Source organism: Centroberyx gerrardi, chromosome 6 (genome assembly GCF_048128805.1).
Source record: "Centroberyx gerrardi isolate f3 chromosome 6, fCenGer3.hap1.cur.20231027, whole genome shotgun sequence".
In the NCBI taxonomy this organism is placed as follows: Eukaryota; Metazoa; Chordata; class Actinopteri; order Beryciformes; family Berycidae; genus Centroberyx; species Centroberyx gerrardi.
In genome coordinates, this window is record NC_136002.1 from 26,525,164 (window position 1) to 26,552,411 (window position 27,248).

Here is a 27,248-nt window from a genome sequence, read left to right on the forward strand (position 1 = left end):
AAACAAATATCAGAGCAAAAGTCTCTGTAGGAATTATAGGAATGTGTATTGATAGCATAGGAAATTAAAAATATCATTAGACTAAGTACAATATAAAACAGACACACTATGAATGTCTATAGCAATATTAAAGGGAATATTATGGGGATTTTTTTGTTAAGGTGGACAATGCTAAATGCCTAAATTCTAGTAAATACACAATCCCATACACAATATTGTGAGTTTGAATATAGATTTAGTGATTTAGAAGTGCACTGCTCTGTGAAATTGATTAAATTTGTGAAATTGTGCCGCTGGTGATGTCCCTCCTCTGCTGAGTCAAGTCAGCCAGAGAGAGACAGATAGCTACCAGAAGTTAGACAATATTGCCTTCAAAATAAAAGTGTAAAAAGAAAACGAATTTGGGTGAACTACACAACAAAACTCACACCAAGATATGAATTGGGGTGAAATTCTAGCTGTAAAATAGGTAGGCTACTAAAAAGATTTTAATGTGCATGGTATTTCCTGATGAAAAAGTGTCTTGTGTGTGAGTAATTTAAGGTTAAAGAAATGTATAGGCCTTGCTGTTGACTGTCGAAAAAAACAAAACAGAAAAATCTTTAGGTATATCTTTATTTTAATTTTTGTAGGCTACTTTGTGTAACTCAAAAAGCCATGCAGCATTTTTGCATTTTATAAAGCTGATATGCCTGCACCAATGTTGCAAACCTGTATTAATATAGGCTAGTAGATGAAGTTGATAATTGTATCGTTTTGTGTTATCGAGATCTAAATATCTTTCCGATAGACTATCAGTTCAAAACAGTTTCAAGTGTTTTAATATGAATTTCTCCTGTGGTCTGATAGCATATTGTGAAAATGTGCTTAGAACGTCCGTTAATATGGCTTTTATTTTGAAAGCCATGACCGGACGTTCTGTTATTAACCTGTCGCGCTTGACACATGGGGAGCAGCGCAGCGTAGCCATGGATGTATTAAACTAGCGCACGAATCAGCGCGTGAAAGTTGTCCACTCCTCCTCCACGAGGCTGGTATGGCTCCAGATATAAACACAGACCACCCAGCCCTGTTCCAGCAGTTCACGCGCTGCACATACTCGTCTCCCCGCGCTGGAGAAGAGACTTTGCTTCAAGAGGCATAACGGAAAACAAGCAGGAGGAGAGGAGCTGTGGCACAATCCCCAGGATGGAGGTAACACCTACTTTCATCGTGTTTTCGGTGTAATTCGGGACACTAGAGCAGATATTTATGTTTATTATGCAGATGCGTATGTGTAGTTGCAATTTCAACACTGCGTGGCGAGGTGTGCTATAACGAATAATCAGAAGATTACCTGCAAATTTATATGGCTATTCCTATAGAAACTTACAGTGTATCGGTTGTGCCCAACAGTGAATTTATAGTCACCTTATGTTATTTTATAGTATTTTGTTTTTATCTCCTATGGTACACTATAATATTCCTATGATATACCTATAGGGACTTACAGTGTGTGTGGCAATCAATAGTGAAGTTATAATGAATTTCATACTTTATGGTATTTTCTTCTTTTTTTTTTAATCTCCTGTGGTATCACTATAATATCCTATAGGGACTTGTAGTGTGTATTGGGTACTTATAGTGATATTATTGACATTTTTACCCTTTATTGTTAGATTTTATGTGGTATTTTATTATATATTTGTGTCCTATAGTAGCTCCATGACATTTTGTGGTGATACTTGTATGGTATCCTTCTAAAAAGTATTATAGCATTACTGTGGTTCCTTGTCCCATGTTGTTATGCTATTAACATCCTTTCTGGTACTTCAGAGCACATAGATGCTTTGGTTCACTATAGAAACATTATTGTTGATGTAGACTGATATGGTTTGGAAGCAGGTTTGTGGTAATGACTTGGAAACAACCTTCACTACAAGTAACCACAGTGTGAGAGACAGGAAGTGGAGCTGACAGAACATCTGTCACGGGCCAGTGTGTGTTAGTTAGTTGTGATAAATGTGTGGAGTAAATGCCATTCCTCATTTTTGTTTTAGCTTATGACTATGTGTTTTGTTTTAAAATGTACAGTTACATACATTACACTTATGTACAACACCCATCCTGAAAACAGCCGAAAACTCTTGCTTCCTCTTTTAGAAGGCTGAACTTCTTCCTCTACCTTTTACCCATTTTATGTATACTAAAGCTAAAAGAAAAACATGCTCTTATGGTATAGGAAGTGTATACTAGTCCTTCTACACATCTGTTTTTTTTTTGCAGGGCTTGCTTGCAGGTCTCCTCCCTGCATAACATGCTCCGCTCTCAGACTTTTAACATCATTCTCAAGTATTTCATGTGATGTGGTAGATAGGAGGAGAAACGCCTGTTTTTCCCACAGAAAGCGAGGGAGCACATTAGTAACATACACAGAAACTACTCTTACACTGCTGAATTTCAGGACTCAGCTATGCTTTCCTATATAGCAGGGAAGCTCAGTTTTGGATTAGTGAACATTTACTACTTTTCACCATAGCCAAAAATGAGGGAAAAGAATTTGGACTGCTCCCAAATCTGGAAAAGATGAAAAAAAAAGTAAAAAAATAGGGGGCTTTCCTAGAGATACCCATTTTCTATTTGTTACAGTTTCTATAAGATGAAGCTATTTCGAGTGTAAAAACTTGAAGCTGCACTCGGCAGCTTCACACTTTGGTGAACCCCAATTTTTGAAAGTTTGAAGGACTTCATTACCCAGAAATCATGTAACGTGACTTCAGTAAACTGCACCCTTTCGGGAGCTAAACCTCTATCTTCTTCGTCGTTGGTGCGTCCAGCTTTCATGGACGGATCGCTCACTCACTGCTGTTTACGAGAAAGTTTTGTATTTTGCTTTTTAAAAGTTTTGATTCGTCGCTTCTTGAGCGCCCGAAAAGGTTTCCCACCAGCAAACTCGACACCAGAAATTGATTTGGGCAAATAGGAAAAATCTATGGGACGCTCTTCTCTGTTGCAGCCCCAATTTGGGTTTTTAGACTGATGGGACGGGTGTATTTTTTACATACATTGCCTGTAGTGCCGCTTTAAACAAACATTATATGGACCCATAGTCAGTCTCCCGTTCACCGTCAATGGAACTGTTCCAGCTTTGTGCATCTTGATGACATCACAGCCTTAGTTCTGTGGTTTCCAGCTTTAGGAAAGAGTTGTTCATGTTCACAAGTATTGATTTACAGTAACTGCCTTAAGCCAGAGGATTAGCACATGGAAATTCTTAAATTTTGTGGTGTCCCATGTTAGAACCTCCGGGCATTAAGTAGACAAACTGGAAATTTTGTGCATGTGTGTGTGTGTGTATGTGCACCTGAGCATTTGTATGTGTGTGTGTGTGTGTGTGTGTGTGTGTGTATGTGTGCGTGTGTGTGGTGGTTATCCTTTGAGGGAAAAAACGGCACTGTGAAAAACACCGGAGCTAGAGGAGTGAGTATATGGGATTGCCTTGCCAACCATATGGCATGCACATTTATTATGTAATCCATAGTAAAGTTAGGAGAGCAATAACACAGGAACTCTGTCTGTAGCGGCCAAGAGTTTACTAATGAGTTGGTTTTATTACTTTTATTTTACAACAGTTTGTCACTTTTCTAGTGTGACACCATAATTAATAATTAATAATAATAATAATAGTACTGATAATAATAATAATTATTGTTGTTGTTGTTATTACTTCTATTACTACTACTGCCACTACTGCTATATCTACTACCTCTACCACTACTACTACTATTACTACTACTACTACTACTAGTAAAACTATTACATCCACCATACTGCCACAGTAAAGAGAGAGTACTGTAGCATCCTTTGGTCCTTTGTTTGACTGTGAAATACAGGATGGGGAGATCCACTGGTATAATGTGTGGAGCTTGTCAAAACCGGACACTTTCAATGATAAATACAGTCTGAAGTGTTGGCTGAGGCCGTATATTCAGCTATATGTGTTTGAGTGAAGGATGAATGGTTTGCTCTGACCTGAACATAGAACAGACTCTTAACTAACCGTGAAACTCAGAGTCAATGGACTGTAAAGCATCAGCATGAAAGTCATTCTAAGTAATTGTGGACCATTCTTTATGTCATGGTGTCTTGTTATGACTGGATTTCCGTTCAGAGCGCAGTGCGCAGTGTAGTGTAAACCAATAAAACAGAACTGGGCTTACCAGAGTGTTTTTTTTTTTCGCGTCTATCTATTCTGTTTTTGTTTCTGAGTGTTGCATAGTAGTACAGCTCATGCCATTCATGAAGACATCTGATTAATGGGCAAGTCTGACTTTGTTTTTACACTGCTTCCTTTATGCTGCTTTATTTGTTTCTTGCCCTTAAAGACCCCATGAAGTGGCATGGAGAGCGTGATTTGACATATTTCTGAATTAAACAGAAAGTTAGGGCGGGAAACATCAATGGGAGGGACTTATTCGAATATTGCGGAAGTGGGCGGGTCAGATTTCTAGAAATAAACTTTTTTTTTAATACATTTTTGGGCTGTATTGGTGAATAGGTGTACACCAAGTCCAGCAACTTATAACAAAAGATATTTTTCATTTCATGGGGTCTTTAAAGGCCCGCATCCTATACAGTGCATGTGGCTGTGCTATATGGCTGACATGTGATGTGATTATCTCCTGAATGCCAGCTACTGACAGTAAGTCCTGCTATCAGGGATGAGGCTGTGTCAGACTCTGCCCAGACGGCTGCCCCGCGGCAGCCCCAAGCAGGGCATGGGGCAGAGAGATAGCAGGGTGGAACCACAGAGGAGATAGAGAGGAGGGAACTGTGATCTACAATGAAAAACACACTGTTGGTTTCAAGGAAGTTCTGTCATAAAGAGATGTAAGGAGTTCACTGAAGTGTGAAAGGTGTCTTAAGCTGGGTACACACTACACAACTTTAGGCTCAATTTAACTGTCCCAGGCAACTTTTTGAGACAAAATCCTCAAGTCGGAACTGACTCGTTATAAGCTTGAGTCCAGACCGTGACCTTTCACATGTACCACTCCCCAATTCTCCATAACTCCCATCACTCCCCTGCATGCTGTCTAATACTGCAGAATATTTGATCCTAAAGAATGCAAGGTCCCAAGTCAGGGCGTCTTCAGCTGCATCTCCACCGGTGATGGATGATGGAATCCAAACCCTGTCGAGCTGAATCTTTTAAGGAGCTATAAGAAGTGTGTGTGTGTGTGGGGGGGGGGGGGGGGGGGGTAGCGAGGCTTCATTGAATGAAGTAATCCCAAAGCTGCGCTGCGCGATAGTTGCTGCGCTATTCAGCCTCCAGCTCCCACCCAGCTGATCCACAGGCCAGATGGTTTTTGTCCTCGTGATTGCTAGACCGGAGTGGATGAGAATACCACAACAACATGCAGAGTCTGGACGAAGTACTCTATGTTGTTGAGCTGTTTACTTTTTTTTTTTAATATCTTTTTTTTTTTTTTTTTAACTGATAATTCACTCTCCACTCTTGGCCATTTCATTGCACAGCAGCTGGAATATCTTAAGCAGCCTGTTGTAGTTATCATAGTGAAATATCACAGCGAATTCCACGAACAAGTCATCCGTCCAAGTATCTTCATTATTTTCTCAAAGGACTTGACTTGCTTGAGCTACATGTACACTACCAGTCAAAAGTTTGGACACGCATTTTTCTTTATTTTTTTTTACTATTTTTCACATTTTAGAATAATAGTAAAGACATCAAAACTATGAAATAACACAAATGGAATTATGCAGTGACCAAAAAAGTGTTAAACAAATCAAAACTATCTTATATTTTAGATTCTTTAAAGTAGCCGCCCTTTGCCTTGATGGAAAGGCAAAGGCTTTGGAAAGAAATTCATACATAGGCATCAACTTCACTATTTATATTTGTCTAAGAAATACATTTCAAGCATTTAAGCATAAGCCATTAGATCAAAATGGCTTTAAGGTAATGAAAAACATAGTACATTCAATCAGGTGTGTCCAACCTTTTGACTGGTAGTGTATGTGCTTTACAGTAACTTCAGAATATTTGTCTCTTGTCTCTTTCATAGACATACAACATTTCGGTCTTGTGATCTTCCTCGGGTAATACAAGTTTTATCAACAGCTTTCTGTTCTCAGGTCTTCTGGCCTCTATTTCTGGATGTGTTTTCATTCTCTCTTTGCACGCTTATTATTTCTATTTCATATTTATGTTTCCACACCCTACAGTACTAGTCCGTGTCTGCAGCACCTCCCGTTCCCCTCGAGGCAGCGGCGGCAGCAGCAACGCCTCTTACATGAGAGTGTCCATTTACCTCATCTCTCGGACTGAGGCCCCTCTTCTGGATGCTTCTACACACACACACACACACACACACACACACACACACACCACATGCGAAAACACACAAACAGAGTGCCAGTGAGGGCAGTGGAAAAGTGAGATATTCAGATGAGGGCCGGTCCAAAAACACATCATGTTTTCCTGGAAAGGCAGGCAGCGGGAAGGTGCCTGTCTGCTCTCTTCCCGGTTAACAAGTGTACTGCTGCTCGCTGCGGTGGGTTTCCCGCTGGCAGAACACGCTGACTTGTGAAAACAAAAGTCCACAGATTCAAAACCAAAGCCATTACGCTTGGAGAGCTTATTGAACAAGATCTTGCCGAACAGCTGTGCTCGGAGCGCTTTATTTATAGATGGGTCCTCGTTTCCACAGATTTCCACTATGTGTGTGTAGGGCTAACCAGTGAGAGCTTATGAGGATTGAGAGCTACAACAGACTGGAGAAGGGTTAAAGATCCGGAGCGAAACGTCATTTTCATCAACTCGATGGCAGATTGCATGGCCTATTGCTCCTTGACCGCCGTTGTTTTGCCAAGCAGATATGAGGGTTTTCTGGGACCGGCGTCATGTGCTTCTTCTCCCTGCCTCTGGAAATGGGAATCACAGGAACAGACAATAGCAGGCTTTGTGTGAACTGTCTTTCTCTGTCTTCTCTGCCGGTCATACAGTAAACCTCGTGTCTCCCTCCACAGATTTGAAATGAAGATAGGCCTACTGTCTGGAGTTAACCTTTCACTATCTAAATAAAGTGGACTGAGCATGCATGCTGTTTTCCTGCAGCACCACAGTTAAACACACACTCACAACCACAGTCCTCTACAGAGGGCTTTCAGGTGATGTAAGGTTGACTTCTGGCAGCCATATTGGAGGTCCATCAGCTCCTGGGCAGCAATGGCTGCAGTTGATTGCATTTCTTATGACTCAGCTGTCTCAATAGTATGGATTAGAGCTGTCAGTTGCTCTTAAGAATCAAATTCAACTATGAATTGACTGAAATTTCGACTGAAATTTGAATATTACTGACAAAATGTACAAAATATTGAAACATGAAAGCAGGGTCAGTGAATGGACAATCTGTTCTAAACAGATAGATCTGGAGTTGATTCACAGCGTGCGGTTTCTCCGTTATTAAATATCCCCACATTCTCCCAGCCAGCCTACACACAGAAAAATAAAGGAGTGATGCCATAGAAGAAGCATTACTGGTTCCACAAAGAACCTTTCAGACCAAGGAACCATTTCTGCACTCCTTTGCTTAGACACCTGCATTGTGTTTTTGTTTGTCTGTCATTGTATAGCATCATTTGCAATTGCACAATATAGTATACTATGGAGGGCTTTGGTTATTTCCCAGCTTCTTGAATGGTTCTTCTATGGCATCAGTCAGGAGAACCATTTTCGGTTCCAGTTCGCACCTTTATTTTTCTGTGGGTTGGGATTCAAACCAGCGACTTTCCAATCAAGAACACACTTCATGACACTTTGCTAGCCTCCAGGCTGCCACTGACCTCGTATGACAGATACATTTCTGCTGTAAGGATGAATTGACTTTGTTCGCCATGGAACTCAATTTCCTGTTTTTGCAAACTGAATTAATGTGTTTGAAAGTATGTTTTGACTCTCTTGACTGGTAACAGGCATAGTAAGCGAGCGAAATCTAAGGGAATTTCCCGGGAAGTCAGAGTTCATAAATAGCTTGTTCTCTTATTAACCTCGACCCGGGCCAGTCTTTGGAAAGCTGCCATCGTATGTGTAAGGCATTGCTATTAGGACCCTTCTCCACTGTTTCCTTGTTCGGACATGCCCGATTGGCCCTATATGCTGGATTATGTTACAGATGTAGTTTACAGATCAGTGGGGAGCGGCGGTGAACATGTAGGGACATCTCTCCTAGGAGCTGAGGGGTTACAGAGCGGAGCAGATCCAGGCTGTCTTCATCGCTCTGGGGCTTTTTCCCAGGACTAGAGCCCCAGAAATAGAGTTTGCCCTGCTCTCCCCTGCAGTGAGCTGAAGTTTCCCACTCTTCCCGAGAGCTTGGGGTCCCAGCTGACTCCAACATGCACATTATTGGCCTTTTCATTACGTCTGAAATCGGAATGAAATACTGACCAAAATGAGTCTAAAAAAAGAGTTTGTGTGTTTGCAGTGACATTTTCAAATAGATACATACAAATGAACAAAACAAATGAGTAGATAGACATACAGACAGACAAACAAGCAAATGAATAAATAGCTTGGTTCAGTATTCCACAAATATTCCATTGTTCTGTTTGTGCTATAAATTTAAGGTTCCTCACAATGCCTCTGTAAAATTACTTTGTTATTGTAGATCTTGTTCATATCACGTGAAATTCCTACACTGCAAAAGACTATTTGACCCTCAACACCCACTGTAGTTCATTTAACCTCCCATATTATTGCATTAAATGACATTTTTGGAATGATTGTCTTAGTGTTAAGTGACAAAAACCAAAGTATTACAATGCTTTTGAATGCATACCATATGAAAAATAAAACTTAATTCACTTTTCTGCTCACAAGTTCTTCCATATCCATGTACTCTGCTTGGATACACCTATTACAGCAAAAATATGCAAGACTAACATTCCTGTAGTTTTCTGCTAAAGTTGCATGGTGAAAGTTTTATGGCACTTTTCATAAATTCTATCATTTATTTTTTACTTTTAAACATGAGTAAAACAGCATCTATCATTCACTGATTAATTGGTACCAGTTTATTTATGTGCTGGCCTTGAAAATGCCAAGACAAAGTCACTTTGAAGAGCAGGAAACTACTTGCATTGAATCTGAGGTTATTTTCATTCTGCAAGAAGAAGCTCTGTAGCAGCCAGTCGTTAAAGATAAGGCCTCGCTATGAAAAGAGGCAGGGAAGGCTATTCAAGGAACTGAAATGACTTTGTCTAAAACTAGAAAGTCGTTGAATAGTTAGAGCCTTTTAAATCTTGCATATAGCACTCCTGTCACTTTTGGAAATAGCTGATAATTTCCAAAATAATCAAAACGTAAATGTAAAAGGTAATGACGAAGTAACGAAGGTACAAGACCAAATTCCATTTCTGACATTACTTTTTTTTTAAAAAGAAAAACTGTAAAAGTGCAGAAGTCACCCTCAGCATACATAGAAACCAGTTTTTTAATTATGTTCACTTTTAAAAACCTTCTTTATTATTAACCCATATTTCAGGAAGAAACTCAACTTATTGGAAAGGACACAATCATTCTTGAACGTGTGTTTGAGTGTACTGCTAGACATCCCTCCTTTGTGTTATTTTCAGAAATTGTGATAAGAAAAAAAAACTGAAAACCTTGATTTTGTTCACCCAGAACGTTTGCGGATTTAAACAAACAAAGCCTCACTTCCTCTGCCTGTCCTGGCGTGACCACACTTTGCGCTCTGAAGGAGGCGTTTGTTTTTGAAGGACAGGAAAGAGTTAAACAATTAGGGGGGTTGCAAAATAATGGCTGAGGGTGGGTGGTCCCTAGTGATTAGTATTTATCACGGATGAGAAAAGAGAGCGCAGGAAAAGGGCTGGGATGTGTGGATTAGGATCCCGGCGGCGGCGACGGCGGCGGCACCGAAAAAGCACTAACAGAGGCGCTGCGGGGCCGGCTGATGCTGTAATACGTTTTGGGTGGAGGGAGCAAGGTGGTGAGGTCATGTTGAGAAACTAGGGGGAGGAGGGGGGAGAAAAAAGGAAAATAAAGAGCATGATTAAAATGTGGAATGTGTGTATCTGTGAAGCTTGTAATGTCGTGGGAGATCCGTGTTTCCATGGGCTACGGCTCAAACCGTGCAGAAAGAGGGAGAGAGGGAGGGAGGAGGGTGCCGAGGGTGCACACCCAGGAAATGTGTCAGAACTGGCAGCTGAGACGCATGAGGTTTTAGTGGTCAATAAAAGTGGGATGGAAAGGAGATGGAGTGTGGAAGAGAGAGAGAGAGAGAAAGAGAGAGAGAAGGGGAGGAAAGGGGGCAAATGAGCAACACAAACATTGACTGTATGCAAGTCATTAAATAGGGACATGATGCATGAGAAATGCCATAGTATTACCACAGATCAGACTCCCTTCGTCTTGTAAACAAATGCCTCGCCCCATTCACAGTTCAACCGCCTGGCACAAAAGTGATACGACTGGGAATTTTGATACTGGTATTTTGTTTTCAAGACGTAAAACGCTCCGTTACAGCACACAAGCAGACCTACAGGCATCGGCCAACTTATCACTTAGTTGCACAGATATGCGGAGTGAGTTAATGGCCATCAAAGGGCGGCGCGGAGGAGGAGGGAAGGTCAGCAATCAGCCTGGGAATAGTGGGAGAGAGAGAGAGAGAGAGAGACAGAAAGTAAGGGGCCAAGTAGTGATAACAGTGTCAGGCTGCAAGGACAGGTCCCTCCTGTCACAGGCTGCGCTGTGATGTTGAGCAGCTGTGGCTGAGAGAGAGAGGGAGAGAGGGAGAGAGAGAGGGGCGCGCTCTTCCTGTGTCCAAACCCACAAACGCAAGCTCTTTAGTGGGAGTTGCTCCAAGGACAACACCCCGGCTCTCTGTGATGAACTCAACACGCTGGCGGAGTCGTTTTCTTGTTTGAACAGCCTCCTCCCTGCTGTGTGTCACAACCCTCGACACGTTTTCCTGTCGAGAGAGGGAAGTGAAATGTTCTTTTTTTTTTTTTTTTTTTTTAAATGGCTCCTTGTTCAACTGCGAAACGGCTCTTAGCACATGCCATGATTTAAGAATAGTCTTATCAGTAGTGTGTGTGTGTTGTGTTTTTATCTGGCATGTCACTTCCCTGAATAACATCACTCAGTCTTTCCGGCTCGTCCGACAGGGAAAAACGTGCCTGCAGTATTTCTGATCCAGTCTCATTGAGTGTGTGTGTTTCAAAGTATTACAGTTCCACTGGAGGAAAAACAGTTGAGGAATTTATGGAGGAATTCATAGCAGATACGACAAGGGGAAAATGGAAAAGCGTCAAGTTATTGTCAGTCATGTTCACACTAAATCCTTTGGAAAGCATATAATTTAGCTGTGAGGAGTTGTGGTCTGACCCAGCAAGCTTTGCCAGCTTGCCTGATATTGTTTAGTTAAATTTGTACATTTCGCAACACCGGGCTGCTCATCCTTCTTGGCCAGAGTTTGTTCTCAAATCTCAGAGAAGACGGTATTCTGAATGTCTGTCCTCCCTCTGCTAATCCAGGAGTTTAAGGTTATGTTGTCATATGTGCTAGGACTAAGACCTCATTCATAATGCACTTTACATGAACTATCACATATACAATGGACTTAATGTATATTACAAAGTTCTGCTGTTAAAATGTGGAATTATTACTAAAGTGAGAGTTGAGTATTTTGTCTGTTGATTGTAACTGTGTGTGTGTTTTTATGCTGCACAACAAATTGCCTCATTCAACACATTAAAGTTTTCTAAGTAGCTTCTAGTACACAGAGTGCCAGTTTATGAATGAGTGCACTTGAGTGGTTTGCGCCAAGGAAGTGAAACGCAATTAATCCTTCATATGCATAAGTATATGCATATGGTCTATTTACATATTTCACATATTTACCAGTAATGGCGTCAACACATGGGACACCTGTTAGAATTTAAAAATGCAGCAAACTAGCTATCAAGATTGTTGATTAGATACAGTTAGGTTTCCAATTTTTCTTCAGTGGCTTTTTTCTTTTTTCCAGAAGGATTCTCCATCCAAGCCATCTGTGGCTGAGCTGGCTGGAAGGTTCAAAGGTCATGCTCTACCAATGCCCACCTCGAACGAAGAGGTGAAGTATCTGTCTAATTAATACTCCACATATTGTAATCCTTCTTGACTGATGCTTCTTTATTTTGTTTTAAGTGTACAGTTGTACAAATACACAGGCTACTTGTGACTACAGATTGTGTTTACTTGCTGATGCTCTTGTAGAGGCCGTTTCGAAGAAGACCTCCATGTTCCCTGAAGCTGCAAAACCAAAAAGATGACAACGAGGAATCAGATGTAAGTCACTTTGTTCCTTTCCTATCCCATGTGCTTGAATGTCTGGCGGTGGCATCTTCATCCAAAGAAATTCTCCTGAAAAAGACAAAAAAGATAAATTCTGATTTTCACCAAAGTAGATGCAGTGTGTATTGTATTTGTTTCCCTCATGAAACCATGGGAAAGTTAAGTTTCTCAGTGTTATTGCCTAACATACAAACCACAAATTCATCTTCACATATTGGCCAATTTGTCACAACCCCCTCATTTGAATGAGTGTTCAATTTCAAGAGAGAATCCAGTTTGCTTGCTTAAAAAATGTAGACCAATCTTGCTCATAAGTGCCATATTCATAAATGGTAGTCAGAAGTATCATTGGATATGTTTATGTTAGCATTCCACATTTGAAATGACTGCTGTCTGATTTTGTGAGCTTGTTTTCATTATCTCTCTGGTCTGACTTTATCCTCTTGCAGAAACCTATCATTGTCTCCCCAAATCCCTTCAAAATCAAGATGAAGAACTCCCCCATCATCGAGAAGCTGCAGGTGAGTGCATGCTGCAATATTTGAGTGTTATGTGCAGGAAATAGGAAACAAAACAACTGCTAGCCTCACCAAGGATGTGTTATTACAGGACACAACAGTCAGGAGTCTGTATTATATTTAAAGCATTACTGCCACCCGCTGTTCAGTTGACGCTGGTGCCTGAGCAGTCGCGTGTGAACGCTGAGAAAAAGGGGAAGGGCTTGTCCCTGATTACTCCACAATCGGCTCAGATTGATGAGCTAACGAGATCTCGGGGCACCCATCCTCTGCTGAGGCTCTAAGTCGTCATCGTTCCTTAGTTAGCCAGTCACACGGAGGGCAGCCATGGGACAAAAGGGCTGCCGCTTCTCTCTCTTCCTCTTCTCCCCAGTGCAGGTAGGATTTTCTCTTCTAAACTCAGCAAGTGGTTTGGGCTCTAACTCAGGACATCATATTAATCATTTCTCTGACTGAACATCATGGGTTTTATTCGTAACATTTAGAGCCAAGGAGGGCATTTCAGGACGTAATTCTCGCAGGCACAGGAGTTTTCAAAGGTGATCAGTATAAGCAGAACAGGACAGTAATCTCCTATATGACACAGCTAAACCTTTATAACGCCCATAAAGCTTTTGTGAAACTAAATACTTTAAGTTGTGAGATTTCATTTAAAACATTTCTTTAAATTGTTAATGTCTTTCTTTTAATTACATACTCATGTTTGAATGTTACGTGAATACATTATTGTGTTCCATCGTATCCCTCAGCTAATGATGATATTTATAACTCAGCAAGGTATACTCCTATGTTAAATTTAATCTGGGTTAAACAACAATATCATGAATTTTACTCTTCTTTTACTAGTATTAGTAATAATTGCCATTGTTTTAAAGTTATTACTATTACTATTGACTGCTATTAGTACACAGTTTCCAGGACTCAGGGCCTGTCTTGTCCCTTGTCCCTTCTCCCTCCAGGCCAATCTTGCTTTGTCCCCCACCGCCCTGCTGCCTTCGCCCAAGAGTCCCGAGGTGAAGCTGCAGCCCGCCCCGCTGTCCCCCGCCCCGCCCTGCAGCCCCCTCAGCCCCCTGAGTCCCGGCCTGCGACCCGCACAGCAGTCCAGCGAGGAGGAGGATGGCGTCAGCTTCGAGAGCCCTCCTGAAGGCGTCCCGCTGCCGAGCTTCAACAAGGTACGCATATGGACTCACACAAAGCTGTATGTTAGTTTTACACCAAAGAGATAAATAGATCGGGGGTATAAATGCTCGGTTTTGGGGTTTCTTGGAGCCGTCCTCATACTGCAGCTGGGTTGATTTTGTGGCAGTAAGTCTCATGTAGTACAGCATGACTTTGAGATCCCAAACTGTACTGTACTGTACTCTTTTTCTTTACCATTACAGATTTTGCAAGCATTTTTAAAATAGCACAAAGAGATTAGAATGACACATCAAGAAACACATTTAAAACAACTTATTCATGGTTTTGGAGAGAGTTTATGTGGTAAATTCAAATAAGAACACCTATTATACAAGATTTTTCAAGCATTTTTAAGTTTAGTTAGTATAATCTATAGCTTCATAAGCATTTCGTCAATGCATAGATCAGTGCTTTTAACACTGCTGTAGCTCTTTTGCCGTGTTTCACAGGTTTGCGTGTGCATGTGGGTTTTTAGTGACAAAATTATAGCATGAGAAGTTCTCACATTAAGGCCCTGAAAGCGTTTCATTCTCACGCCATTGGCCGAGAGAGCGGTGACATCACAGCGGACACATGGCCCCTCCCCGTCGACACATGTTCCTCAGCGGGCGTTCTGCGTTGGCTGTTTAAGTCGGCCTCGGATAAGCCCGAGCAGGATGCCCCGGCAGTGCATGTGCGCAGCAGCAAGGGGGATTGGAAGATGTAATCCCCTTAGCCTAGTTCTCCTTTGGAGTCCTGCTGGGTACCATTTTGTGCAGTTGCATGTGCTAATTACACTAGTTACTATCAGAAAAACCATTCATGCCATACACACTCATCAATATGAAATACAGATTAGTAGCTATTTTTTTTATATTCTAGTGTGGAAGAAAACTCTTTATTCAATCTGCAGGTTGGGAGCCAAGTAACTCAAAATCTAGATGATTACACAGAGTTTTATAGTGTTGAATATTCATGATTATGCTAATACAGATAGAATATAATAAAGCCATTGGTCTCAAAAGATATTAGGTCATATGAACAAAATTGAACAACCAATGATAATTATAGTTCTAGCACTTTAAGGAGATGTGTAATAAGAGGTGACCTCCTTCTAGAGAACAACAAGTTATTATTTTGCCTAGGCCACTCAGTCAGTGTTATCTATGGGATTTGGGCATTTGCACATTCCAGGCTCACAGCTCTGTGAGAAAAACACAAGATGTTACTTTAGAGTTTAATCCTATAATAGTGAAGCAGATTCAGTGTTCTTGAGTTTGAGGCACTTAAGGTGTAAATATGGGTCAAAGGTTACATGAGGAGTGAGGATAGGTGAGGATATAGGAATGTTGCTTAGTATAGGTTCTTTTCCATTTCTTCCTCAACTCTAGCAACTTGCCACCATCTTAGAGATCTAGGTTGTAGGCTGAAATGTTATCCTGATTCGAAGAAGTACAGTAAATTCCCTGCTGGCTCTCACTCATCCTTTCCACGCAGACCCGCGCACGGCTGTCGTTCAAGAGGCGCCCGCCCACGAGGCAGCACAGGAGGTCGGCCGGAGAGGAGGCCGGAGCCTTCGGGAGCGGTCTGTCCCCGTGCGAACAGTACAGCCCGAGGGAAAACGGGGACAGGGACCCGGTTTTTGACAACCAGGCGGAGGAGGCCGATCTGAACGAACCCGAGGGGCGGGACGGGGACTGTGAAAAGACAGAGGACGAGGTAGCAGAGAATGATCCTACCAGGAGAGGAGACGCAGCCTCCCAGCAGATATCAGGGGAGCAGGGAGCAGAACAAGCCCAGACCTCGCAGGCTTTGGAGGAGGGACGGCCGCTTTCAGAGCCTTGCCCTGCCGAGCCGATAGGAGGCGGCAACAACACAGAAGAAGAGGAGGAGGAAGAGGAGGAGGAGGAGGAGATTCCTCAGGAGGCACACCGAGGAGAAGGAAAGGACAGGGTGTGAACTGTGAATGTTTACATATACAGAAAGAAACCAAATATATGAATGTTAATAAGTTATTCAGTACTTTGATTAAGAAAACTCTTTGAAAAATACTCAGCAAATTTCAGAAGTTGTTCTGTTCATGCTATTTCTTGGTACCTGCTCTGTTTTAAACCGAGTTGCTGTTGTTGCCTCTGTCTCCCTCTCCTGGTCGTCTATAAACACTGGAGAGTAACGGAGAGACTTAGGTTCAGTGAAGCCGGCCTCTCTAGTCACAGAAGCAGCCGTTTTCTGCACATGGAAATATAAGCGTCAGGATGATGCTGCATCCATGTTCAAGCAGAGGAAATTTGCTTCTTGTTGTACCAAGTCTCCATAGCCAGACTTGTGTTTTCATGCTGAATTGCATTTTCTTCTTTCTTGAGATGCGGGGAGAGTCAAAGACTGCACTTCCATGTCAAAAGTCCCTGCGATGTACAGAGGATTTTGGAGATACTGAATGCTGGGGGTTGACAAAAAGCAAAATTATTGTTAAACATGATCACGTAATATGCTAGCAGATATATAAAATGTGAAGTTCTGGCATCATCATACCAAATCACTCTCACTTTAGGATAATGAAATGATGTATTTTTGCTTAAATAGTTTTTTTCTTGTGGTGTATTTTGGTCTCTTTGCTTCTCGTTTATTTTGTATACCTTAAAAAATATCTAAGTCACGATGCTACTGTAGAGTGGCTCCGGTCCTCAGCATTTATGTACAGAAATGTAAGAAAATAAAGAGCTTCCTTTATATTTAAAAAAAACAGGTGTTACAGGCCTGCATTATAATTTCTTGGCTGATGGAATCACTATGGGAACTATTAACTTCAAGATACTAACATTGATGAATATATTGATTATGGTTGGCCTATCAGTAAATGCTCTGTGTTATGACAATATTATCTCCAGAGACAATTGTATGCCAAGGACTTTACTGAAATTACAGTATTGGACTTTCTTCAGTCAGATGAAGCAAAAAAGTACTTTTTAGAGTAAGGGGGTATTGATGATGATGAAGGGTGTTACCCAGATTTGAAACTGATTTACAGGCTTATGATCAAAAGCCAGCACTTATTCTGCTAAGCATTAATGAACTCATTAGATTAGATTCAACTTTATTGTCATTGCACAGAGTACAAGTACTAAGACAACGAAATGCAGTTTAGCATGTAACCAGAAGAGCAAAAGAAGCAGTAAAAGTGCAGTGCAATGTAATGTACATGTATATATATATATATATATATATATATATATATGTATATATATATATATATATATATATATATACTGTATATATATATAAATAAAATAAGCTATAAGGGTAGTATGAATGTGTTAAGATATATACAGTATCAACAGTATTAACAGTATCAACAGTATGAACAGTGGATATGAGTATGCAAGATATATGAATATGCAAAATGTATATAATAGTGGTATGAATACGCTAAGTATATAAATAGAATAAATTGTAAGGGGTAGTATGAGTGTGCTAAGATAAATAACAGATAAATAACAGATATAACAGTGTGAACAGTATAGTATGAGTGTGTTAAGATAAATAACAATATGAACAGTATAAACAGTATGAACAGTGGATATGAAATGCAAGATATATACAGTATATATAAACAGTATGGTGTATAGTATATACAGAATGAACATGTGTATAGTAAGTATGTATAGTCACTAGGGGAAGGTGTCTGGGTGTTGTTGTTGTGTGTGTGTGGGGGGGGGGTCCCGGTGGGGTGAGGTGGGGGGATGGGGAGGTATCCGGGGATGGGGACTATCACCCATGCTATCACCGTGGTGCAGAGTTCAGTAAGGTGACAGCTGAGGGGAAGAAGCTGTTCCTGAGCCTGCTGGTCCTGGAACGGAGATTCCTGTAGCGCCTCCCAGAGGGGAGGAGGGCACACAGTCTGCGGCCGGGGTGTGAGGTGTCCCTGACGATGCTGCGCGCCCTCCGCAGGCACCGCTTGAGGTGGACAGTCTCGATGTACAGGGAGTGGAGTACTGGTGATGCGTTGGGCAGTTTTTACCACCCTCTGCAGTGCTTTCCGGTCCGAGACAGAGCAGTTGCCATACCAAACTGTGATGCAGTTGGTAAGGATGCTCTCGATGGTGCAGCGGTAGAAGTTCACCAGGATCTGAGGAGACGTGGATTTGATGTTATTATATCTTATAAGGGGATTCTGTGTGAAACTGAGCCCCTCTGATATCTTGACATTTCAGCTCTATCTGATCTTTTAAACACACAATGTATCCTTGCTGAGAGGATTATTGGCATTGGTTTGAATTTGAAAAAACAAAATTAAAAAAAGATTATTCCGAAAATTTGGCAAATATTCTCTCAATGTTTGGCCAGGTCTGAAAAGTGATTACGTGTAATGGCATTACGTTAATCACAAAATGTTGGGGGTCTCTATTAAAAGAAAAAGAAAAAAATCAGTAAAGTTAAAGGCATATCAAGTAATCTAGTCACTAGCAGACGTCCCAGCATGCACTGCACTTCAGTTAACTCTTCAGAAACGTTTCCTTTTTGTTTGAATAAAGTTCTAGGACTTGTTAAGTTGTTATGTATGTATGTATGTATGAATTTTAGGTCTATTTATGATAAGAAATGAACAACCATGATGATAACATGTATCTTGAAATTCCAATGGGTGGGGAGCTTTTTTTTTCTAAAAAGGTCAAAAACTGGGTTTTGAAAGACAGAAATTTCACCACACGGCAACCCTGTCAACACCCTGCAGATACCCTGTTAGCCTGAAATAGCTGGTAGCTGGCTGGTTGATGAATTAGGTATTAAACATCTATTTTACATATCTTGAAATTGATAATGATTAACTGGAGTAAATTATCATGCCACACATCTTGGCAAAGACATCACTCTGATTACAGCTGCGCTAGTTTGAGTAATTCGGTGGATTACATGAATGGTGGATTACAGAACACATTTAAACAGGTATTTTACCTTTAAGCAGGTTTTCAGTAATGACAAAAAGCCTCGAGGCGCTTTAATCTGGAAAGAAGTGGATCACATATCATGGTGTGCAAATACCTTTAATACCTCTACATACCTTTGCCAGCAAAACTGATAACCAGTTGCATAGCAACTCACTCACCCACGTGCCCACACAGAACTCTGCAGCGGTGGAATTTACGTACATTTTACTGCATAGCGTATTATCACCAATGTTAACCAGCTAATGAATCGTGTTGCAGACAGCTGGGCTATGTTTGCGGCAAGAAATGTGAGATTTGTGTCCTTCGTCATGTCAGTGAACGTTTCCTCCCCCAGTGTCTTGCCTGACAACGCCTTCCGACGTCAGCGGCACTGAAACTTGAAGAAACTCACCTGGCAGGAGAGGACGAAGGGTTAAGACTGGGAAGGAAGTATCAACACTTGTTAGCAACTTTAACACGAGCTAGCTGAACATGTCAACTCGCTAGGTGACTTTTTTTTTGTGTTTGAATAGTCAAATTACTGCATGTACTGTAGTTGGGATGTTTACGGTCCCCCTGACAGCGCGGTCGCATTATTAAAAGTAATAAACAGGGTTAGTTCCGGGTTGGGACAGGCAGCCAGAAGTCACAAATATTTCCCATGGCATTGGGAGTGGGAAGCAAACCCAACAGGGACATTGACATTGAGCTACAGCCCATTCATAGGAATGGCAACGGCAATGACGGAGCTGCATACTTGCCTAATGAACAGGTGAGTTATAATCGTATAATTATTGTTAAAATCAATTAATAGAATTGACTAGATCAGTGCGAGTTTGTGGTTTAAGAGTTGAGCCGCACCCCGAGCCATAGCTATAATAGCAATAGTAATATAATAATGATAAGCTGACATTTGCAAAGTATTGGGCACCATAAACCTCTATCACCTGCGTTCATGTCCTTACGAAAAACAAGACTACATAATAAAGTTTAGAAGGAGACTATAGTAAAACTTTAAAGTTTCATGCAGCTGCCAAAAAATATACCACAGAAAATCTGAAAACCACAGAGATAAATACTTTCAAGTATGATAATGTAACCATAAACTCACTATTGAGTAGGCCCTACTACAGACACACTACAAGTCCCCATAGGAATATTATAGGAATATTATAGGTTATAGTTTTATTTCACTAGGGATTGATTCAGTCAGTGGGAATGTGGTTAGACGCTCCCACATTTAATGCCAAGGCCTCCATTTGATAAGATTGTGTCCCAATTAAGGAACCCCATCTGAGAAGATGTTATTAGATATGATTTAGTATGAACAAATCTTCATCAAGATCTTTATCAAGATGCTGATTAAACAGCATGATTATTGCACAGGTGTGCCTTGGGCTGGTCACAATAAAAGGCCGCTCTAAAATGTGCAGTTTTATCTTGAAAAAAGACATTTATTAGGCACTGAACTATGGATCTCACATGACTAGGGCTACAGATATGCATTTTTTGAAAACCAGTCAGTATCTGGTGTGACCACCATTTGCCTCATGCAGTGCGACACATCTCCTTCGCATAGAGTTGATCAGGTTGTTGATTGTGGCCTGTGGAGTGTCGGTCCACTCCTCTTCAATGGCTGTGTGAAGTTGCTGGATATTGGCAGGAATTGGAACACGCTGTCGTACACGCCGATCCAGAGCATCCCAAACATGCTCAATGGGTGACATGTCTGGTGAGTATGTAGGCCATGCAAGAACTGGGATGTTTTCAGCTTCCAGGAATTGTGTACAGATCCTTGCAACACGGGGCCGTGCATTATCATGCTGCAACATGAGCTCTGGTGGACATTCCTGCAGTCAAAACTTGTGACACCTGTGGCATTGTGTTGTTCTGCACATTTTAGAGCAGCCTTTTATTGTGACCAGCCCAAGGCACACCTGTGCAATAATCATGCTGTTTAATCAGCATCTTGATATGCCACACCTGTCAGGTGGATGGATTATCTTGGCAAAGGAGAAGTGCTCACTAACACGGATTTAAACAAATTTGTGAACAAAATTTGAGAGAAATAAGCCTTTTGTGTCCATAGAAAAAGTCTTATATCTTTTATTTCAACTCATGAAAAATGGGAGCAAAAACAAAAGTGTTGGGTTTATATTTTTGTTCAGTATAGATGGGGAACAGGAAACCTCTGATCAAAACAATAATTATTATGCATTCTCTTGTCACTGGGCCAAAGTGTAAGAGGTGAAATAACAGTGAAATGACACAGTTCTTCATTTCACTGTGTGACCCCAGAGAAACCCTCAGGGGAACCCAGGTGGTCCCCAGACCCCACTTTGGGAACCACTGCAGTTGGCTGTTGGCTATAAAGTTGCATGATTGCATATTAACTTGCTTTATCATGAAACTATGTTAAAATTTAAGTTATTTCATTTGGCTGCACTTTATTATCCAAACAATCTTCTTTCATCACATTAACTTGCCTGCCAATAAACTTCTGCCATTATAAGGTTCATAGCTTTGACCACGAGTATCAGTTATTGCAGGTGTGTTGTAAACCAAAGTGCAAACAAGGGAACAACATTTGAACCGGCCAGTATTTCATTATTGCCAAGAACATTTTTTCACCATCAAACAGTACACATAGTAAGCCAAAAATGTATCTTGAATAGGGCAGTTACAGTTTTTTCTCACATATTACCATTTCCTTTCCACAGATTTTTCCTGAATCTGAAAAATAAAAAATAAAAGTCTCTTAGATTGATATTTGTAAGATTATGATAAGATTGAGATTTCATAGTAATGTTCCCCAATGTTTGACTGCTTATAGGTGACAGCAGCTAATGGAGAAGGTCTGGCCTACAGTAGTAAACAGGTGAGCTCTCAATACCCATTTAGTGATATTTTAACTTTTCTTGAGGGGATTGTCATTATTGTGCATTGCAGTAAACATGAACTGAAGCAAAATCCACCCCAAAACAAAATTAACATGTTGTTCACTATGATGTTGGATAGTCTAGTCTAAGTTTGTGAGTAAAAACTCCTAAACCCTCCTTAGATTAGCCTAAGTCCAATTTGAATTTTCCATGTTTTGTTACTTAAATCACATTTGGTCAAACTCCTTTACAACTAATTTTCATCCAAAATGTCACTTAGGCCCTTCTGACTCCAAGCCATATGTCATCAAGAGCATATCAGCATATATTCTGATTCAGAAGAGCTAGCGCTACTGTGAAATGAATCTCATTTGGATTTAAAAGTATCCCTTGAAGACGTTGCAGATTATGGTCTTGTTTCTATTTTTGTTCAGTTCATGTTCATAAATATTGATCTGTCCAGGATTCATGGAGTAACGTGAATTCTGTTTAAGATGATATCTCCCTTTAAATGTGTAGAAACTTATCATTGTGGCAAAATGACCTAACAAGCTTGTATTTTAGTTAATTGCTTGTTCTCAGCTGAAAGGAGACACAGTTTGCACAATCACACTTACTCTTGAAAAAGTGCAGGTCAAACGCTCTGGCTTTGGGTTTGGTTTCTTGGAAATTTGACCAATCAACGCACCATTTTCTCCATCGAGTACTGGTTATATTTACGGTAAAGAGAGCGTTTTGTAAGGCTGTGGAAATTGACATGTGTCTGATGTTTTTTTTTTCTTCGTCAGTTTCCTGGCAGCAATGGGGATACACACCCCTCTGGACATGCAGCAGAGGCTCAGGAGCCCTTCTTAGCTTCAGCCAACACACACACTCAAGAACAGGTTTGAAAGCCTTTAGTACAAAATGTCTTTTGATAGGGTCTATTATATATATTATATTATATAGCAATCATTATCCTAACTTCCTGTGTCCTTTTCCCATTCATCCCCTGAACAAGAAAAGTGACTAATCAGCTACAACAACTTAAATGGATACCTTGAATTGTTCTTTTTCTTTACCAGGCGCTTGTCATATAATGAACAGTTCTACACTTGTCTTTCAGCAACTCTAGATACTGTTTGTCAGCACTGTTAGCATTACTTACTGAATCCAGATGATATTACAAGCTGCATGCCCCATTAGTACCCATTGGTATTAATGAGGACTGCTGACTGTGCTGTTTTTTGGCTCAGTGAAGTACAATTAAGACACTTTTCCTCACGTTGAGCCTGGCAAACAAAATATCAGATTAAAATTATAAAAGTTAATGTATTCCTTTTAAAGTGTGGTATTTTTTACAGAACAAACTGCTATTGTATACAAATCAGTATGTTTGATTTCTACAATTCTTGCGAAAATGTTCCATCTTGGTAAATCTACAGTGATTGTCAATGTGCTGCAGTACTATTGCATGTTCACTAAATTATATTTAATCTCACAACACTTCCAGATTAGCTCAGTGTGCAAGATAAAGACAGATCTGAATGAAGTCATCTTCTGGAAAGTCAGACTGTGGATGGTCATCATCTTCATCTTTTTCCTCATCGCTGTTGTGATTGCGATCTCACTGGCCGTGTGCTCAGGTAACGTTTCCAGGAATGTTAAATATGTTCAAGTTATTAAATGTTAAAGGCATAAACAGTTTGAGAGGTCAGGTAGGAGGTCAAATACTTCTGTTCATCTACTTTAAGAAATGGTTTCTGACTTTGATCCATAACAAAGCCATTTATTATGTTTTCAAGCACACGTCACAAGTTCATGGCCAGGTAAGGGTCAAAGTGGAAGTGCTTGATTACATAACACTCTGCAAGAATATAATATTAACACACTTGGTGCACCGAGCTTGAGGATCATTTTATAAGTCTAAAATAATATAATGATAATGTTTAACAACATAATTCTAAGTGCATTCTAAGTACTGAACAGACATCAGCATATTCAGATTTGAGGCCTTGACCCAGTCTCTCTTTGAGCAGTGATCCATGAGGATGTGGATGAGAAGTACGACCCTTCGTCATTTGAAATCCCTCGGTATTTCAATGGAAGCTTCCGACTGACCAATCAGATCTTCACAGCAGAGCTGCTCACTCCTTCTTCCAATCAGAGCCAAGCCCTCTCCGCTGAACTTCAAGAAAAGGTTTGTCTCAAATTGGTTATGTATTTCAAATAATGTCATTAATGAATTTACATTAATTGGTTAATAATTGACATTCAATATATAGTACATTAATATAGAATCTGTGGATTCAGCTGCCAACCACTAGCTTATTGGCTTTTGTATCGTCATTTTGAATGTAGTCTTTCAAACTATAGAGGCTTTGCAGTTCCACACCATGCTAGCAACCACTTATGGCTCCATCGTGGAGGTCCAGTGGAGAATTGGCTGGGCACAAGTGATGGCTAAATATATAACAACCGGGCACAAAAAGAGATACCTGACAAAGCTTGTGGTGTGGGAGTAGGTCAGTTCATTAACGTTAATAGTAAAAATGAATAGTCATGTTAAGGTAGATTTGTTTCCAAATTAAGGTTACTGTGACTCTACGAGTTTTAGCTAAAGCTAACTCAGTTAACCCAAACAAGTTGTTTGTTGGCTTTAGCTAGCGAACTATAGCCATTTAGCAGAACAACATAATGTTAGCCACTACTAACGCAAACATTACTAGATATGTTTCTAGTGTGAAAATCGGCTGTGTTTACGACAGTGATGGTTAACTGACCAGATACTATGATTAGCTAGCTATGCTTACTTTATCTAAACTCAAAATCCATCACATGTATCAGTGGTGAAGCTTTCAGTTCCAAGTTAAAAACAGTACAGAAATTGACATCTATTCCGTACTGTTGAGAATTCATACGTTTAGAAACATGACCAGCAGTTGACAGCCATTGCTGCCAAGAGCCGAGGACCTGAAAGCTCTCAATATCTACAAGTCATATTTTTGTTTATTGAAATTAGCTCATACTGTACACTGTGGTGCTGAGAAATTACTTTACATGGCTTTACTAGCAGAATAAAGCTCTCAAGGCAGTGAAAGTACGTTAGTATCAGCCAAACCTATTCACTCCTATTGTCTCCTTTGTTTATCTTCTCTGCCCCACCCAGCTGGCTGACCTCTACAGATCCTCCCCTGCTCTGGGCCGATACTTCTCCACAGCTGAAGTATATGCTTTCAGGTAAACACACACTGCACTGCGTAGTTAGAACTCACAATCACATCTGCTCCTGCTCTTTTTTTTTGTCATTTTTACTTTACAGGCAAAATGTGTTTGAGCTTTAGTGCATCAGTGTGTTTCACTCTCCCCACAGTAACGGCTCAGTCGTTGCACAGTACCGGCTGAAGTTTCTCATGCCTGCAGAGCACGATCAGCTGGAAAAGTTCACGCTGAGTCGGGAGGTGGTGTACAACGTGTTCAGACAGTTTCTCTACGACCAGGAGCCAGAGACGGAGCCGATGTACATCGACCCACTTTCCCTAAACATGTTCTAAGAAATGGGAGAGAAATGTTCTCTTAGCTTCCCTACTTCTTATCAGTCCAACTGTATTCATGTACTGCAAACCACAACTGATTTGGTTTGAATGAATGATTTGTTGGCAAAATTTGACTCATCCTCAAAACTGACTGTATTTTGCATTCTTTGCCGTGGTAGGTGAGATAGTTAGTAAGCTTTGAAGTCCCTTAGGTGGGTAAAAAGTAGCATGTGAGTTGTCAGTCTTCTGTGTGATTCTACCGTGAGTAGAAATTCATCATATGATGCTTCTTTACCACAGGAAGCTGCTGGCCACATGCTTCCAGTCATATTTCCAGTCTTTTGACATGAAGACAAACACAACGTTACTGTATGTTGTATGGATGCTTTCATTGTGCTTGGCAAGCTTTTCATAACCACTCTGTTCCCACGCTTTATCAGACTTTTCTCAAGGGAATCAGTCAGCAATGCAGGACTTGTCATGACAAGGGACTGATGACTGTCAACCTGTGGGCTGACTGACCAGAGACTGCACTTCCTGTATTGGGGTTTCTCATGTTCTCGAGATTAATTATGTTACATTATATTTCAGATTTCAATGTACTACTACCACTACCGACTGCAAGTCTATTAATAGAGTATTGGAAGCAATGTCAGTGTTGTAATTAATGTTTTTATATTCACTCCTTGACTTTCACTGTGATTTTATATATGAGCTTTTGTGCATATAAGAAAACCTGTGGCTGAATGAGCTGTTAATTCAAATGTTTTTTAAATGGAAATACAGACATTTTAATGTTTTTTGCATATCTCTGTCGTTATTCTGCTTCAGACAGAAGTTTCAAACCCCAAATTTTCCTGTAGAATGCTATAACAAAATTAGCCTAGAGAGCTTCATAGGAAAATTAGCCCTAGAGAACTCGATAGGAAAATTAGCTTGCTGGAGCGATCACATAGAATTTGAATGGATAGAGCAGTCATTCCCATTCAAGTCTTGAATGGTCAAATTTTGGCTTGGCACACTTAACAATGGCTGCCATGGAATGCTCGATAATGTTGTCGTGTTGATTTGGTGCATGAGACTCAGAATGCTCGTGTGTTACCATGGCAACGACATCATTTAAATGAATGTTCCAGTGGCAGTTGTCATGAACATTCTAACTTTCTGGGTCTCATGTTCTGTCCACACATAAAACCTCTTTGGACAACATTATCAAAACTCTATGGAAGCCATGTTAGGTGAACCAAAGGAAATTACCATGATGCACTAGGAAGTGTCCTTTCTATCTACAGAAATAGAGTGGACAGAACAGTCATTCCCATTAGATTTCTGTGTTTCTATCCATTCAAGTTCTGTGTGTGATCCTTTTTTAGCTCGACTCTGAAAGCTATGCATACCCATATACAACTACATGTGCTGTACACCATGCCAAACCTTATGCAGTATATTTACAATCTGTATTTGGTAAGGAGTGTATACACGCTCCCATTTTAGTTTTTCTCAACTTTCAAATGCATTACATTTTGCACAATGAAGTTTCAAGTCTGTTTATGAATCTTTTTGATATATTTTTGTGATATATACAGTAGGCCTAGTACTCTTTCTCATTTACCCTACTGTATTTTTAATAGTCCTCATGACTGATCAGTAGAGGGAGTGCATGTTCCATGTGCAAGTGTGAGACCATCTTAAGGCGTGACTGGCCTCTCCCTCCCTCTCTCTTTCTCTGTTTATGCATGTGTAGTTGCACTTCACATTTATATTTATAATTTTCTTCTTGGTAGTATTTGTAGTAGATGATTCCAGGTAATAGTACTGGCAGTATGTTCTAAGTTTAGCAATTAGAACTATGCCAGTGTGTCAGTCGGCAATCTGTCTCCTGGCAGCGATCATAT

At 40.5% G+C, this 27,248-nt stretch overlaps 2 protein-coding genes across 3 annotated transcripts; both read left to right on the top strand.

The window, feature by feature from the left end:
- Positions 1 to 1,086: 1,086 nt before the first annotated feature.
- Positions 1,087 to 17,105, top strand: LOC139925983 (capZ-interacting protein). 2 transcript variants are annotated; one of them, XM_071917522.2, is made up of 6 exons: positions 1,087 to 1,194; positions 12,051 to 12,137; positions 12,281 to 12,352; positions 12,808 to 12,879; positions 13,836 to 14,048; positions 15,532 to 17,105. In XM_071917522.2, the coding sequence occupies exons 1-6, from the start codon at positions 1,189 to 1,191 to the stop codon at positions 15,991 to 15,993; spliced, it is 912 nt and encodes a 303-aa protein (XP_071773623.2). In that variant the 5' UTR covers positions 1,087 to 1,188; the 3' UTR covers positions 15,994 to 17,105. The 2 variants fall into 2 exon arrangements, with proteins under 2 accessions (XP_071773623.2, XP_071773624.2); XM_071917523.2 differs by having other exon boundaries at positions 1,097 to 1,194; positions 12,054 to 12,137.
- A 2,253-nt stretch (positions 17,106 to 19,358) lies between these two features.
- On the top strand, positions 19,359 to 26,255 carry c15h3orf52 (chromosome 15 C3orf52 homolog). The gene is made up of 7 exons (XM_071917526.2): positions 19,359 to 19,731; positions 21,793 to 21,837; positions 22,627 to 22,722; positions 23,331 to 23,463; positions 23,857 to 24,017; positions 24,987 to 25,057; positions 25,191 to 26,255. The coding sequence occupies exons 1-7, from the start codon at positions 19,621 to 19,623 to the stop codon at positions 25,369 to 25,371; spliced, it is 798 nt and encodes a 265-aa protein (XP_071773627.2). The 5' UTR covers positions 19,359 to 19,620; the 3' UTR covers positions 25,372 to 26,255.
- Positions 26,256 to 27,248: the final 993 nt, after the last annotated feature.

Excerpts from the sequence above, each read along its gene's own strand:
- LOC139925983 (XM_071917522.2), top strand. Across the intron at positions 12,138-12,280 it reads TGCCCACCTCGAACGAAGAG|AGGCCGTTTCGAAGAAGACC; the intron begins GTGAAGTATCTG and ends ATGCTCTTGTAG. Across the intron at positions 12,353-12,807 it reads ATGACAACGAGGAATCAGAT|AAACCTATCATTGTCTCCCC; the intron begins GTAAGTCACTTT and ends ATCCTCTTGCAG.
- c15h3orf52 (XM_071917526.2), top strand. The coding sequence starts at position 19,621 with ATGGCATTGGGAGTGGGAAGCAAACCCAACAGGGACATTGACATTGAG. Across the intron at positions 19,732-21,792 it reads CATACTTGCCTAATGAACAG|GTGACAGCAGCTAATGGAGA; the intron begins GTGAGTTATAAT and ends GACTGCTTATAG. Across the intron at positions 24,018-24,986 it reads CCGCTGAACTTCAAGAAAAG|CTGGCTGACCTCTACAGATC; the intron begins GTTTGTCTCAAA and ends TGCCCCACCCAG.